At 27.1% G+C, this 17,833-nt stretch overlaps 1 protein-coding gene across 3 annotated transcripts; it reads right to left on the reverse strand.

The window, feature by feature from the left end:
* Window positions 1-977: 977 nt before the first annotated feature.
* On the reverse strand, window positions 978-16,849 carry LOC100213598 (uncharacterized). Of its 3 annotated transcripts, none has more exons than XM_065804052.1 (13): window positions 16,637-16,849; window positions 11,801-11,969; window positions 11,603-11,699; window positions 10,333-10,466; window positions 9,594-9,659; window positions 7,372-7,416; window positions 4,909-5,005; window positions 4,329-4,773; window positions 3,275-3,336; window positions 2,878-2,937; window positions 1,807-2,043; window positions 1,498-1,713; window positions 978-1,335 (listed from the first exon to the last, which is right to left on the reverse strand). In XM_065804052.1, the coding sequence occupies exons 1-13, from the start codon at window positions 16,711-16,713 to the stop codon at window positions 1,082-1,084; spliced, it is 1,959 nt and encodes a 652-aa protein (XP_065660124.1). In that variant the 5' UTR covers window positions 16,714-16,849; the 3' UTR covers window positions 978-1,081. The 3 variants fall into 3 exon arrangements, with proteins under 3 accessions (XP_065660124.1, XP_065660122.1, XP_065660121.1); XM_065804050.1 differs by having other exon boundaries at window positions 1,489-1,713; XM_065804049.1 differs by having other exon boundaries at window positions 1,426-1,713.
* Window positions 16,850-17,833: the final 984 nt, after the last annotated feature.

Consider the following 17,833-nt stretch of genomic DNA (forward strand, 5'->3'; position numbering starts at 1 on the left):
TCTATAGTGTAAGCATTAAAAATGGCGACAACGGAACGGTAATGTCTTTCTCTTAATCTTCATATTAAGGTGGCTAGTAAAAACTACTTTTGACTAGTAAAAAACACTTTTTAAATAAAAAATTGCGAAAAAAAAGCCAAACACTTATATTCTGATCAGATGTATATTTTGAGAATGTATATTTGCGTATCACAATACATCTGAAATGAAATTTTTTTTACGTCCCAAATGGCGGATTATTATATAGTATAAGCGTTTGAAACGGCGACAACGAAATAGCAGCATATTTTTCTCAAACTTAATATTAAATGGAGTATCACGAGCATGAATGCTATTGTGATAAACTAAAAAACCTTTAATTATTTTGAAAACATATTTTCGATTGCCAAGTTTAAGTAAACAGTTTGTTGAATCTTGTCGGTTACAAGAATACTCTTGCGACAACTTGAAATTACTTTTTCTCGCTAATGAACTTACAAAACTAACCTAGAATTAAAACAAGGCTGTAGTTCAATGAAAACCAACGCACAAAAGATCTACTTCTGTTTTTAAAATTTGTATGACGCTATTCCAAGGACAATTCTGTATCAGACATGTGCTTTTTATACAACAACTTCAATTTCGCGTCAAGAGTTCATAAAAACACCAACTTAAGATCACAAGAAATTAAGAAACTTATTTGAGAGTAAATAAAAAATAAGATTTCGACGAAAAAACATCGAGATCATGGATTTTCGGCACCTCTTATCTATAGATCGAAAACTCTTAAATAGAAGATATTTCAATTTAGAAGCATATATTATATGTGGGATTTAATTCAGTTAATCTAAAAATACCACGAAAAACCTTTTAGAAGACATTTAGCACCTCAAAAAATATAAATAACACAGGTGCATTAATACCAAAATTAAAAGACATGATTTCAGCTTTATATATATATATATATACACATGTTAAATAATAAAAAATTCACGAAGTTTATTAAATTATATATCAGTAATAATTTATAAGTTACAGATCCGAAAAGCGACTTTTTACTTAAATAAGATTCGCAACGTCGAGTGGATATTTAAAACAAAAGTTAGTTCGAAGTAGATCCTTGGGACTGTTGCCACTGCTGCCATTGTTGATTTTTTTGCTGCCATTCCTGCATTTGTTGCTGATATTGGGCCCATTGCTGTTGCGAAGTTTGTTGTGGTGGTTGTTGTTGCTGTTGAGGTGGCTGTTGCTGATTCCATGCAGTTTGTTGAGACGGAGGTTGTTGCGGCGGTTGGTGATTGCCTGCCCAATTTGCTTGGTGGTTTTCTCTGTGTGGCTGATTATGATTCCAATTTCCTGAGGAGATAAAAAAAAAGACAAAATCAGTAAAATATACACATTTGTCACGTACTAAAAGTTTTCTTTTAGAAAGAAAACTTATTATACCTTGATTGGCACCATTACTAGACCACCCATTTTGCTGATTACCTCCCCCATTAATATACTCGCCTCCACTACCTTGATTTCTATTGTAACTATCACTTCCTCCTCGACCACCAGAATATGATGCATTGTGACCACCTCTTGATGCCATATGAACAGGAGGGCGTCCTCTCGGCGGTGGCGGAGCACTATTTCGAGGACCACCATTAGTATTATTATTGTAACCACCATTATTTACTGGAGGACGTTTCACCCCAGGACCCTTGTCGTCACTTTCAGAACTGTAACGCACTAAAAAAACACACATTAAATTACATTAAACAATATGCACATACACCACAAATTTAAATCATAAATAAACGGAAATAATTTATTTGCACTAACTTCTCTTGCGTCCATTATAAAGACGACCTCCGAGCTCCGCTAACTTAGGTGGAATTGTTTGATTTGCTTCCTCCATGACTTTTAAGAGTTCAGCTGCATATTTTCCGTTTGCACTAGTGAAAAAAGTATATGCTGTACCTGTGTTTCCAGCACGCGCAGTTCTGCCAATTCGATGGATATAATCTTCACCACTATTAGGGTAATCATAGTTGACAACAAAGTTTATGTCCGGAATATCTATACAAAAAAAACTTGATCATTAATTTTGAGCTCTACAATACCATCTTAAAATCATAAAATTCTTTATTACAAACCTTCAAAGTATATAAACACAATTTTATTTAATGAACAGCTTAAGTAAAAAAGCTGTACCACAAAAAGGTACGGGACACCAGTGGAAAAGACATTGCCATATTGAACTAATACCAGTAAAAAGGGATGTTTAGGTATCACGCTATCAAATTTCAATGCCACTAGACAGTTAATTAAAAAAAAAAATCTTCACTTGCATAAACAGAACTACTTAAACCTGCCTCTTCTATCGGTGAGATGAAATTAACAGGTAGCAATACCAATGACAACCACACCAAACAGGTGATTCTTCGTTGTTAAAGAATAAGAGAAAAGATGAACAATGATCCATTACATGTAACTGAAGTAGTGGCATGCGTGATAACGAGAGCTCCAGCAACTTCTATTCAAACTTCATCTACACCGCCATGGTATTAAAAGTTTTTTTAATTAGGTGTTTTTTATATTTGAGGCCTACCTGTTTGAATTAATTAGGAAAAGCATGGCGGTGATATGATGACTAGAGCTCTTCTTTCGGTATCCCTACAAGATGAGCAATGTCTAGTTTACTGGCACCAACCGCAAAGCACCTACGGAAAAAGAAAGAAAAAAAATTAAATTCCTAAACATAAATCTAAAAATTAAATTAAGTTAAAGCTTACAAAGTCACAGTTGAAATAAGGTTTATAATTTAAGTAAATTTGAATAGAAATAAAATTTAAAATATCTAAATTAATCTTAAGAAGAAAAAATCAATGATTATGATTACAAAAAAGTTACCCAATCCTCGCGAGGCTACATCAGTAGCAATTAGAATCGGAGCTTTTCCACTACGAAATTCTAAATTTAAAAATCAGTATATATTAGGATTATTTAAACTAATTGTGTTAACACCTTATTTTTTTAAATTGTAGCACACCATGGCTGTAATTAATTGGTTAGCCTGATGGCAATAGAATGATTATACTCAAAAGAAATATTTAATTATTTCAAGTATTTTGAATAAAAAGTGAAAAGTTCATCAAAAACATATTTTGATTGTCTTTAGTATTATTGCATTTCAAAAAATGATAAGAATTTAAATTTAATTTTTTTATTAAAACACTTTCTAAATTAAAAACTTTCAAATCATTGTATATATTTATCACAAACAATATCTTTTAGATTAAAAAAAAACCTTTTAAAACCCATTCTCGCTCTGGTTGAGATTTATCTCCATGTATACACATTGCAGGCCATCTAAAAAACAACCGAAAGCATTTAAAGATAATAAACACTTTAAACTACCATATTTTAATGCGCATAAATATTGTAGTGAATAATAAGCTTATTTACATAATATACTTATGTAATCATGTAGTATTATCTAATCAATATAATCATCATATTTAAAACAACTTTTCGATGCAAGATTAATATCATTCTTAACCCATTCAGACAAAAAATTGTTAGCAAAATGTTATCACTGATTCAAAAGCTATAAAATAAAAAGAAATAGTCAGAATTTTATAAACAAGACCTTGTTTTTTTTGTCAGAAAATGGTTGTTATATTTTGGCATGGTCATACATACTAACAAAATTCATGAACGGGTCACAGAGGCTGAAAGAATTACTGGATTGGGATAGCACGTTATTAATTATCATATAACAATTTATTTAATAGAATTTAGTACTTTATTAATATGGTGGTAAGGAACTTTGTATACTGTTTAGTGGTGACAAAAATTCAGGATTTGAGGCTTACAAAAATAATAACAAGTAACAACTTAATGTGCGTAACTATTTGAAATTCTAAAATAATAAAAACCTATAAAAAATTATAAAGTTAGACTCTGAACTAAAACACTTCTTCAAAAAATTTTTTAAAAGCAAACATACAAATACTTGAGAATACTGTAGTACATTAATTTAGAATATATGTCATTTAGTTAACGTAAAGTTGTTTTTCTCAAATTGTTTGATCAAAAGTAACCATTAGGCATATGTAGACAAGTCACATTTCAATCACAACTTAATATATGTGCCGAACAATATCTGTATACAATAATGAAAACATACAGACAAATGCAACACAAGAATAATTAAAAAAACCACCTGAGATTTAAAAGAAACAAAAAATAGATAAATGCAAGATAAAGCTATAGTGAAAATAAAAAAATGCATGAAAACAAGCAAACTTTTTTTATGGCAATACTTATACACACACAAACATATATAAATACATTCTTACCCATCTTTTCTTAATCTTCGAGTTATGTCGTCTGTTTTGCGTTTTGTCTCACAAAATATAATTGTTTTATTCTCTTTTTCTCCCATTATTTCTTCAAGTAATTTAACAAGTTTTCTATCCTTTTCATATTCTTCACATACATCAACAATTTGTAATATATTATGATTAGCATGAATGTCTGAAGAACCAATATTTATTTGTATATAGTCAGTTAAAAAATCCTCTGCAAGTTTTCGAACTTCTTTTGGCCATGTAGCTGACCACATAAGCACCTGACGATCAGGACGTATTTGATCTATAATTTTTCGTATTTGCGGCTCAAAACCCATATCTAACATTCTATCAGCTTCATCTAATACTAAATATGTCACTCGTTTTAAACTAATTTTTCTTATTTCGATTAAGTCAATTAATCTTCCAGGAGTTGCAACAACAATTTCTGAACCTAAAACCAATCATTAATTATTACAAAAACTATTAAATATATAAACATAATTATCAAGTTACTTATATTAAAAAATATTACGCTTAATTTTTAATGTCTAAAAATGATCAACTTTTATCAAACTTTTAAAGATACCTCTTTCTAAATCTCTTATCTGAGGTCCTTTTGATGCTCCTCCATAAATACATGTACTTCTTACTCTAGTAGTTAATCCAAATTGTCCGGCAACGCTCTAAAACAGTAATAACACCTACATAAGGCATTAAAATAAATAACAAATTCTCAATAAACTTTAGCTTTGAAAAATATAGAAATAATTCTTAATTTCTTTTAATAAACTTAATAAGTTCTCTTTAAAATAATTATTTTAATCTGCTTAAAGCCCTTTTAACCCATTAACAGTGAACAACAGTTTTATTAGTCCAAGTCAAAGTGATACTTATACGTGAAGATCAGGTAGATATAGGCATCTCTGATTATGCTTTTTATTTGAAATTATCTCAGGCAAAAGAAATAAATCGTTGTTAAAAATTTTCCTCACTTGAAGAAAAATATTATTATAAACAGCATTTTAATAAAAAGATTTGACAAAACCCTAACCCTGAGGAAAAAAAAAAAAAGTTAACTGTTGAGGAGCATATTCGAGATTTTAATGTAATGCTTCATGAAACTAGTAAAAATTTTTATAATTCGCTATAATGCTGCATAAAAAACTTAAAAAAAACTTTTTTCTAGCAAATTTAAGTTTAGGAAACTAACTTTGTGGTGTTGATTTCGAATTGAGATTCATTATTAAATATTATATAAAAATACAATATATTATATTGTTATATTTTAGATGAGAATTCCATATTTTGATTTTTATGAAATATACATTTAAGGAAAGCGATTTTCTGTAAGATGTCATGAATTTGTTTGAGATTCATAGTTTTACTTATATCAATTAATTTACTTTACTAAAATGTTTTAAAATATGTCAATCTTAAAAACATGTTTTTACTACACAAGAATTAGAAAAAATAAAGTCAGCAATAAACTTCTTACCTAAATCTGTGTAAGGCCCAAATCAGGTTAACGCAAAACTTAGAAACAGGGTTCGACATGCACGTATACATTTAGCATTTAAATGACAGAAAAACAAACGCTGAGTTCACTGATATTTAGACATTTGTTTAAAATTTTGAAAAACGAATGCAACACATTACTATGTTATTAGAAATTTAAATAAAACAGTTTTGCTAATTTTATTTAAGATATTCAATTTAAAATTGTAAAAACATTAGTTAAGTTGTTTTTATTTGTTTGTTTTGCTAACAATTTAAATAAAAGGTTTGTACTCAGAATTTAAATAGAACATTCATTATTTTAATCATTTATATATTGAATATAATTGGAATCAATCGTCAATTTTTCCCTTTTTTTGTTGTATTATTTTATTGAGAATTGAACTAAAAATGTTTGCTTTTTGGTTTTTTTATTTTATTAGGTATTTAAATTAAACATTCACTTGGCTCTTGTATTTAAATTAATTTTTTAAGAACTTAAGAAAAAAAAGTTGGTTTTCCATTTTTAATTTCATAATTTTATCTAAAATTTATATAAAGCATTCATTTTGCTGTTTATAATTAATTTGAAATAGCAAATAAAATAAGGTTTTAAAATTCTGAGACCATCAGGTGAACAGTTAGGTCAGCATTGCCAAATGGTGCAACAAAATTATACTGCTATATTTTATATGTACCTTTTATGTTTATTGTATAGAAATTATATTTATATGGCTTTAGTACTAGTCTCAATCATTTCAACTACTTTTCTTACATTTGTGGCAATTATTCATTTAAATACAGCAGAAGTGATATATCTCTCATATAGAATTTAAACACAAGGATCGGTTAAATTTTTTAAAGACCTAAACAGTTTGCTTTACACACATAAACATACATACAGGCCTCGACAGGAGTAAATGAGTGGTGAAATGTGACATAAAAACAACAGCCAGCAACAGTTATTTTTCTTATATTTATTTGAACAGGCATTGCAACATTTTCAAAAAAAAATTGTCAAAAAGAACAATGCATTTGATCAAATTTTTTAAACTAACTTGGTATATATTTAGATTGCTTTTAATTGAAACAATTATCTCTAAACATTTTGTTTAGCACTTTTTTCCAATTTGTAGATATAAAAAGTTTTTTTTCTTTTTAATTTGAAGTTTCGAAATCAGGCACAATCTCAAAGCTAGGGAGCAAGTAACTCTAAGAAAAGGCATTTGTAAATAAAACTTAAATGAATGAGTTGGTTTTTTTGTAACATAATTTGACTTTTTTTATTATTGTATTATTACATAACACTTATTAAAATGATAATTTATAATTAATACGCTAGATATTTTTCACTATTTTTGTTAATGTAAGTAAAACACTACTAAACCTAAAAAATATTAATAAATTTTGCTGCATACAAATATAAGACAACTGGATTTTGCACAGGCATTGTTTCACCAGTGACTTACACTACAATTGACTTAAGAAGTGCAAAAGTCACTGGCCATTTCCTGTCGAGGCGTGAATAGATACACACACATATCAATTTAAATACCTGGACTTGTATGGCCAACTCTCGAGTAGGGCAAAGAACTAAACACTATAAGCAAGAATTTAAATATTAACAATAAATAATGATTTATATTCTAGATATCTATATTTTAAATACAAAACAAAAGAAAGAAAATTTGTAGATGACTTTTTAAAAAAATATTAAATTAATTAATGTTAAGTCAATATATAAATTTATTATTATAAGTTAATATCAATTTATTAAAATTATCACAATTAAGTCTTACATAAATCAAAAGTCAATTAAGAGCCTGAAAATGTATGTAGTAAACTTCTAAAAAATCAGGGTGGCCACATAAAATTTTGACAAGAAAAATAAGATATTTGGAAATTTAAAAGAAGCCCAAACATCTGAAACATGTTGTGTTCATATTAAAAAGAATGATAGAAAAAAAAATGCCTGGGCTAAATTTTTTAAATTAAAACAAATGATTGAATGCACATCTAGAAAAACCAACTTTTATATAATAGTTGAAGCTTACCTTTTCCGTTTTGTTGTAGGCCAAAAAGTCAGCATAATATATGCCGCAACCTACAGACTTGATAATTTATTCACAAGTACATGACCAGGGTGTTAGCCAGAAATAAATTTTATACCGCATTTTTGCCGTATTGGGAATTTTTATTGTTGCTGTTCTATAAAATGTTGAGAATTTTCAAGAAAAAGTCTTAAAAAAAAAAGGTCTTTGACTTTTGGGAATTTTAAGCCCATTGGGAATAATGCATTCTACGCGGCAGCATTGGGCTAGCTAACACCCTGATGACTTAATTGATTTTTATGTTTATTTAAATAACCCATGTTTTCACACATACACACAAAAAATCAATGACATTATGCATTAAGTACTGAAACTCTTAGGAATAAAACGTGCTTGAATAAATTAATTAGTCGTAGATTGCGGTGTATATTATGCTGACTTTTCGGCCTACAAAAAAAAAACGGAGAAGGCAAGCTTGACTATTATAATAACAAAGTTAATTTTCCAAGATATGCATTTATTCTTTTATTTTTATTAAAAAAATTTATCCCAAACATTTATTTTAACATTCTCTTTAATATAAACACAACATGTCTCGGAGGTTTGGGATCCCTTTAAGAGGAGATTTTGCATTTAGTTTAAAAGAATTTTTTTGCAAAACTACAAATATTTGAATAAAAATAAAGGATTTTTCCTGATGGTTAAATGGCTGTTTCCATATATTTACAAGGGTCAATGATGTCATTTTCTATGTTTAGTTGAAATGGATTTGCTAAAAATGATTTTTTACACCCCAATACTTAGTTTAGATGTTTACCAGTTTTGCAGACTAGGAGTTTTTAAAACTATACTACCATCAAAAAATAAAAATAAAAAAGAGGAGATTTGATCACATTTTTAACTTTTTAGATAATAGAAGATTTTAGAGATTTTTGAAAAAAGAGGACACCATCACAAATAATTGGATCATAGAAAATTCTATGCTCAATTTTATTTAAGCTCAATTTAAAGCAAAAACAAAAAGTATCTACTTAAAAAGCAAAATATAGTCAATATTAAGTGAGCAAGAAGTAAATTAAAAAAATTCAAAATTGTATATTGGACAACTAAGCAGCAGACAAATTGTATATTGGACAATTAAGCAGCCTCCTTGTCTGTAGTGGCTTTCTCGGCCCAAGGCCGAGAAAGCCACTACAGACAAGGAGGCTGCTTAATTGTGGTTATAACCCTCTCTTAACTCTATAACTCCAAAACACTAACCTTGATGATTAAGGCCACTGCCCGGACGTGGTGTGGATCAAACCAGGGACGTGGTGTGGATCAAACTCTGAACCTTATGAAGTGAGCGCTCTACCACTACACCACTACCGAATACTATATATACACTGTACCACTTTATATTCACTATACCACTATTTATATACCACTATCGCATTTAAATAGAGTTTATTAATTAATACAATTTATATAAAGAGAATATTATCTCTATTATTTTAATTATTTGATGACAAAAAAAATATTTTTAACTTGTATTTCAAGAAAACTATTGGATATCTGGAAAAAATAAATTTCACGAAAATATCCAGAAAAAGATAATTCTTGGTTATGGAAACCCAATTATAAAAAAACTCACTAAAAATTATACCTAGAAAATATAAAAAACCAACTAGAAATTTAATAAAAAAGAAACTTGATAATATAAGAACAAATTAAATGAAATACTTACAATAGGACCATCGCCTTGGTTTAATGGAGGTTGATTATTTATATGTATTACAGCAGGAAGAACAAACTAAAAATATTGTAAAAAAAAAATTATAAACATTGATATTTATTTAAAATGGTTTTTAAACTAACATTATCTATAAACTTCTAACAGTCCTTGTTAAGAAGGGTTAAACCACATGGGGGTCGCACTCCTACTAAAAAAAGAATTAATAATCCGAGAAACATTAAATATTTGGATATCATTTTTACACAAGACATCATGAGGTAGCCAGAATAGTTTGTTACTTATTACTTAAGTTGATTTATTACTGTAACTACTAACATAATTCCATAAAAGTCTTTAAAAATGTAAATAAAATTATATTTCCGCTTAGTGACACCATGGGAATTTTACGCAAGAAATGACTATTTCACGTACACATTAAGTCATTTACATTATTTACATTATGCGATAAAATTTACATTATGCTTTAAAATTATGTTATAAAACTTTTTTCAATTAGAGAATTTAGTTTATGCAGAAATTATTAGGTAGTAATTAATTGTTGCCAAAAACCTTTTCACTGCAATTATAGTTGTTTTTTTTTTAAACATCACTCACCTCCCTAAGGCCCCAGGAGACCACTACAGTCGAGGAGGTTGCTCTTTTTTTTCTCTCTTATTTATAGAACCCTCTTTATAGAAACAAGCTTATCGGCAAAATTTTGCTATATTTTACTTTAATAGTTATAACTTACAGATATCGTTTTTCCACTACCAGTTTGTGCAATACCAACCATGTTTCTTCCAGAAAGAGCAACCGAAAACCCTTGAGATTGAATAGCAGTTGGCTCTTTGAAATTGAATTTACGAAGTGCATCGCCAACATAATCTAAAATATTTTTTTATATTACATTTAAACAAGTTAACTATTTACTCAATTTTCTAGTTTTACAGTAAAATTAATTTTAAAATTGCATGAAACAGATTTCTTCATTTTATACTATAAAATTTCCTATTTTTAGTATACAATTAACATACTAGCATTCCATAAAAAACAACCTTTTTATTATTAAACATTAAGTTTTAACTAATTGTTTTACTTTTTTTTGTTATAGAAAAATTATAATGTTAGCATTATAAAAGTAACAAATTTTATTTTTTGTTAAAAAGGATAGACACGTGCCTTCAGATTAAAAATAGAAAATTTTAATCTGAAGGCAAATTTTGATTATCAAATTAAAATTTTAGGCTGCCTTTTACTTTAGTTCAGTCTAAAAATAATGCATTCAGTGGTTAGTAAATTAAAAAATCTTAACTTTTCTAATACTTAAGTAAAGCACTACTTATACTTTTACCGTAATCAAGTTTCCAAAATATAATTTAATTTAGAAAATGATCAAACATTTAAAATGCTTTGATATTAAACTTTTGCACAAAATTTATAATGAAAAGCTCTTTGCACGAGTGCAATTTCCGACTATTAATGTTAGAAACTAATTTGAACATAAGTTATTTACTTTAATTGCAAGTTTATGTTTATATAAAAAAAGTAAAATTTTAACTTAAAATAATTTCCCCAAAAGTATTTTATTGATTTTATAACAGTATTTTTCTGAGTACAAAGTTCAATCAACTATTATAGAATACTTTAATTGACAAACTGATTTATGGGTGCAAAAATGTAACTCTATTTTAGCAAATTGTTCAAGAGAAAAAAAAAACCAAATAATTTTTTGTAGGGAATACAAATTTTTTGACCAAATCATGTGTTTAATGACACAAGAATTGCTTTAATCTATGCCACTTTTATACTAACTGATAGAACTTTTTTTATATACTAATAACCCATTAAAACCTGAAAATCAATAAAGAGTGGAGTTACATTTTTTTTTTTATTTTAGCAATTAAGTTGACAGCCCACCTTTAATAATCACTAAAGAATGTTAATTCACAAGCTTTATTAACTAGTGAAATGGAGTAGAATTATTTTAAAGGAATAAACTTTAAATATTTAAAAAAGTAAACCTGGAATACAAAGCTCATCAAAACTTTGGCAGGGCTTTGGTATATTTCTTCCAACTACAGAAATCTCTCGAGTTTTTCGAAACATATCAACTTCTTCCTAGCATTAGAATCAGGAACATTTTATAATAAAATTAATAAGACTTTAGAATCAGAAGTTCAACAACAGCATTAAAAAAAAGTTAACTAAACAAGACTCACCAGAGAACGACTTTGAACAGCTGGATGTTCTCTGTAAAAGTTTTTTTCAAATCTTGGTAATGAATTTAAATCCCACCGAGGCTTTCGGAGACTTGAACCAGGCACAGTATACTCTTTGTTAAAACCACCTTGTGCCCCAACGCCATGATCTCCTCCGCCACCTCGACCACTAAATATTGAAACAACAATTTATAGCAATTTCTGAACTTTTAATGCAAAAATGTTCATCCTTAATTGATTTTATTTAATCAAACATTTAACAGCAAACAAATTCTTAATCCTTCAACCTTTTTTAATTAAACAAAAAAAGTAAAAGATAAAACAATAAAGAAATGGCAATGAGATTTTAAAATAACACATAATTATATTTTTTGCCATCATTATGGGTACTTTTTGTGTTATCTATAGATGAATGCATTTGTCTACTAGTATGTGTATGCATCCTCCTAATACAATGTACAAAATAATAGGCATATGACAACTTGAAATAACTATAACTGATTTTTAAACAATTCTAATTCAACCTTCCAAAATAAATTTGTCGGTCAAGGTTGAAAACTTTATTGCTTTGGAAGAAATTTAAGGGCAAAAGTTTCAGAAAATAAGGTTTAAAAAATAACCAGGATGTTTTTGAAAATAAATACACTAAAATTTCTTTTTTTTTAAAATTCTTATAAAATATTTTTATTATTTATAAATTACTGATTACCTTAATTGATACATGCTGCCAAGGGGCTATTCTAGACCTTTCTTGACAGCATTAAACGTATTTGGACGCCGCCTAAATTAAAAATTGAGGACCCTTTTTTTTAAATGGTTTTTATAGCAAATATTGTAATTTTCACACACACACAAAAAAAAAAAAAAAAAAAAAAAAAAAAAAAAAAAAAAAGCAATTTTGAGCAATATTCTGCTAAATTTTTCTGGGACAGAGGGTACCACCGCCCTAAGTTTTTCCCTAGAATAGCCACTGACTGGATATAACATAACTTTTTAATTATAAATTCTTTTATTGTCTTATACAGTTTATTTGGGTACAAATAAAATTTCTTTCAACTTTGTTTCCAGTTTTTTTCTTTTCATTTATTTGTTCTTAACACATTGCAGGTGCATTTTGCAACGGCTTTGCAAGGATAAATTAAAGGTTAATTTTAAATAAACCTCATATTAAATAAAGCGCTCAAGAATCAATTATCAGAAAACCTACTAGTATGTGTCACACGTGCAATGTGTTAATTTTTACATTTTAGATGCATAGTCTCATTTTCTTAATACTTTAGAGCTATTTAATTTTTCTCTGTTAAATCCTATAAATACAAAATTTAAATAAAGGTTATTCGAATCTTTTCATATTTGAGTATTGTTTATCAATAAACAATTTGTATGTATGTATGTACATATACATACATAAAACTTGCATCAATAGAATATTGTATATATATTATTGTACAACATATTTTTAGTTAACTAACATTGGCAGAATGTTGTTCTAGGTAATTCTAGGAATATAAAGTAGCGCATTAAAAAAATGGTCTTCTTAGTATTAAATAACAAGTTTACACAGTTTAAATATTATTTTGTGTTGAGGAAAAAAACATTTAGTAGAAAATAGATGGTCAACTATTCAAGTCAATTCATAAACTGCTTTATTTGCAATCCAGCGTGTAAAATAAAAAGCCTTTGGTTTTTTATTATTTGTATTGTAAAGTTATATATAATAATATACATTTTGAATGCTATCTTTCATTATTTATTACATGTTGTTTAGTAATAAATCAAGATTAAGTTATTTACTTTTAAACTACTACTTTTTTTTATTTTTTTTTTTATTAAGCATATATTTATTTTGACTAGACCATTGACTATTATTTAACTATAAATTGACATGATTTAAATGAAATTATAACTATATTTACATTTTGTATATACAATATATTTACATTTTGTAAACGTATTTATAAAATTGGCAGGATCATCTGTGCTTTTATTAATTGTTTGAAATGGATTTTATCCATTTTGAAAGAACATAAGAAGGCAAAATTAGATTTTACACCAATATCGTATTCTTACAAATGACATCATTATCATAAGATACATCAAACTATAATAAACTGGATCATTTTATTTATCTAAACTTTTTATGACAGCATTTCAGCACATAATATAATTGTTACCTTTTTTTGTTATGTATAAGTTTTAGTGGAACATGGATTGGTTTGAGTTGCTTATGCAGTTTTAAACTAGCTTTTAAAATGTTTACTTATGATTTCTGTAATTTATTGCTGATTAAATATTATTTAAAAAAATAGGTATAAAAACCAAATGTAAATACTTTGAGCTTTAATATAATACATCAAAACCTACATATTGGTCTGTTTTAAAGTTTTGTTTTGATGCACTTTCAATAGAAGGGAAAAACTGTAATGAATATATTTTTTATAAATATACATTTTTTCAAAAAACAATAACAGCAAAACCAAGTTGCATAATCAAAAAAATCATATAATTGTAAAACAAAAAATGAAAAGATTTACATTTAAGCAAAAACTTAAATTTAAGCTGTAGCAATTTCCACCCATTTTTAAATCTATTTTGGTATAATTTTTGATCAGCATAAAATTTTCTACTATAATCTATTTTCTCCTTTTTAACTCTGAGTCAGTCAATCTTAATCAATAGACTTTGAATGCGAAATACTGCTCTGCATTTGTGAACCAAATGAAATTTTGTATTAATTTAGAAAAAAAGTCAACGCATATTTTAATATATTTTGTTTATCTTTTTCATAAATAAAAAATTGTGTAATTTTACATTGTAAAAACAAGTAAAATGGCTATAGATAGGTTATAAACTTTTGAAATATTGCAGATAATTTGTTGTGTAAAAAAATATAAACACCAATAAAATGTTTTATCTTTGAACATTTAATATGTCAAAACTTTATTTGATTTTTGAATAAATGCTCAGAAATAATGAAATTAGCTGATTTTGACAAACTTAATGTTACTTTTCAGCAAAAATAATCAAATATATATATTTCTGTTGTTTAATATGTAATATGATCATTCTTAAAGCAATAAAACTTTGCCTAAATCTAACGTGAACCAAAAAATAGATGATTAAACTCAGACAAAAAAATCGCAAACTACATACAATGTTTTCTTAAAAAATAAGGGGAGGGGGTTAAGTGGAAATTAAATGCATCTATCAAAGTTGAAGATGTATTTAGCAAATATTAAAAGTTTACAAAGAGAATTTCATAAAGCTGATAAGGTTTATATACAAAAATAAAACTAAAGTGTGATTTGGTAATGCATTTAAAGTTACGTGACATAACTTGCATCATTGCTTCAAAATAAAAACAAAAAAAACAAATTTAGTGCTAAACATGCCAAGTTTGAAAATATATTTGATAACATAGTTCAAGGTTCAGAAAATAATTCTTTGATTTTTATATGTATGAAGGTTGAAGTTTTGATAATTTAAGTTAATTGTCAAAAATTTTGTTTTACATTTAATAAATGATAAAGCTAAATATATAAATGCCTTAAAAAGTCATTTTTTGTAATAAAATCAACTTAAGAATATGATAGAACAGACATTCATTGGTATGTGTTATAAATTATAACTATCAAGCATGTAGCTAGATAAATAAATCTTAGTTGGTCCAAAACATTTTCTGTAAAAATAGCAAAAAAACAAAAAAGTAATCCCAAATCATAAACAATAATTTAATAATAATTTTCATTCTGTTTAATTTAAAAATTTACTTATCAAGAAATCTTTTATAACTTTTTTTATTTGAATGGCATTTATAAAAATATATACCATGGTTTTAAAGTTTTTTTTGCATTTTTATACTTTTAGCGAAAATTATTTTTTTTTGTAAAACTAAATTTTCAAATGTCTAAATTTTCATCATGTAAAACAGCCGTGTTCACTATCCTTACTGAAAATTTGTAGTAAATCTGATGTGGTTATTATATAGGTATTGGTATTATTACTATTGATAGGTTTGCCTAAGCAAACAAGGTATCGATGTGAATATACAAATTTTTGAAACAATGTTAGCATAGTAATTCACATATCACAAGATTTATTGATTGGTGCAAAACACTTATTTTGCTTAAAAGCTTTTTAACTTTGTAATGGCTTTGCTGAACAACCTATAGATTTTGATTTCAGTTGATTTTTTAATAAAATTAAAGATAAAATATATTATTATTTTGTTTTTTACATATAAATCTTTATATTTAGTTTTATATTTGGAATTATATTAAGTTTTTGTAACTTTGTATTATTTCAATACACCTTATGCGTTATTTTGATATATAACTTGTTAATATTATGAAGAAAAAAAAAGCAGGATAAATATTTTTGTAAAAAAAAAAAAAAAAATGGGGTGCAACTTTTCGCAAAGTTTTAATAAAGCAAAAAAAAAAAAAACACCTTAAAAATTGCTTAATTTTTGAAATTCTATATAACCTACAGAGATGATTTTTACTATTTTATATAAAATTTAAAGTTGGGTGTATAAGTTTATTTAAAAAATATTACATTATTTTAAAATTTCAAAATTTTCTTACATCTTCATACAATATAATTGTGATATGTGATATAATAAACAATATAAATGTGAAATACAATATATACCTGTACGTACAGTTTTATATATATATTGTTTACATTTGCTAATATAAACAAAATATAAATAATTTCCTAAACTTTAAACAAAGTGAATTAAAAAAACAAAATTTGTTTAATGTAGAAATTAAAATCTTTTCAAATTGGTTTTAAAATTATTAGTACATATTTCACTTATGAAATATAACTTACCCACCACCTCCTCTTCTGCTATCACGATTATCATATCTTCTGTTTCCTCCAAACGATGTAGGTAAAGAATCATACATACTTTGACAAATCCTTGAATAAATGTATTAAATCAGAAAAACTTATTTGCGAGTTTTCGCAAAACGACACAGAAAAGAAACTCCTAAGCAAAATGTGACCGCTGAATTCTGGGTAACAACTTGATTCCAGTCCTTTTTAATAAACGGATCTTCAATATCATAAACAGTAAAATACTTTTCGGCACAAAAATCTGCAGTAAATGTGCAAAATTTAGTATTACGCATAAGCTTCTCAGGCCCATAGGAACAAAATTTTGTTGGGGGGGGGGGGCAGTGCTGGATTAAGGAGCCCCAAATTAGTTCTAAAGACCTTAACTTTTTTAGTCATTTTTTCAGTGAATTTTCTCAAAATTATTCATTTTAAAAATTATTAGGAAAGGGGGGGAGTACAAATACCCCTACTGCAAAATCACTATCGATTGCGTATTGTGTATACTTTTCAAAGATGATTGCAAATTTATTACGTGTTTTTTTTACACTTAAACTTGACTCATAGCAGTGGCTACCTAACACAACCCAATTAAGGGAAGGGGGCAATTTTTGGGTGCCCATTTAGAAATTTAGGTTCGCTTTTGAGATTCTAAGGAGCTTTTTTTTTTTTGATAATACCTAAAGGAAAAATTTTAAAGATTTTTGGGCCCTAATGACAAGTTTTTATTTTTTATCTTTGAGGAGGAGGAGGGGACTTCCGACCCACTTGCCACGACACTGAATTGAGTTGTTCGGAGTCAAATTTATTACCTGAGCTTCTAAAACAATAGAAACAATTGTTTATTTAATAGCCATCGTGAGTTTATGATTACATCGTGATTTTAGATTACATTGTTTGCTTAGTTGCCATCGTGAGTTTATGATTACATCGTGATTTTAGATTACATTGTTTGCTTAGTTGCCATCGTGAGTTTATGATTACATCGTGATTTTAGATTACATTGTTTGCTTAGTTGCCATCGTGAGTTTATGATTACATCGTGATTTTAGATGACATTGTTTGTTTAGTTGCCATCGTGAGTTTATGATTACATCGTGATTTTAGATTACATTGTTTGTTTAGTTGCCATCGTGAGTTTATGATTGCATCGTGATTTTAGATTACATTGTTTGTTTAGTTGCCATCGTG

This window comes from Hydra vulgaris, chromosome 08, assembly GCF_038396675.1.
Source record: "Hydra vulgaris chromosome 08, alternate assembly HydraT2T_AEP".
NCBI lineage: Eukaryota > Metazoa > Cnidaria > Hydrozoa > Anthoathecata > Hydridae > Hydra > Hydra vulgaris.

Bases quoted from the DNA above. Each gene is read 5' to 3' on its own strand.
- LOC100213598 (XM_065804049.1), bottom strand. From the start codon at position 16,713: ATGTATGATTCTTTACCTACATCGTTTGGAGGAAACAGAAGATATGAT. The intron at 4,774-4,908 runs GTATCTTTAAAA...GATTGGTTTTAG, and splicing joins GATAAGAGATTTAGAAAGAG to GTTCAGAAATTGTTGTTGCA. The intron at 1,336-1,425 runs GTATAATAAGTT...TTATCTCCTCAG, and splicing joins TAGTAATGGTGCCAATCAAG to GAAATTGGAATCATAATCAG.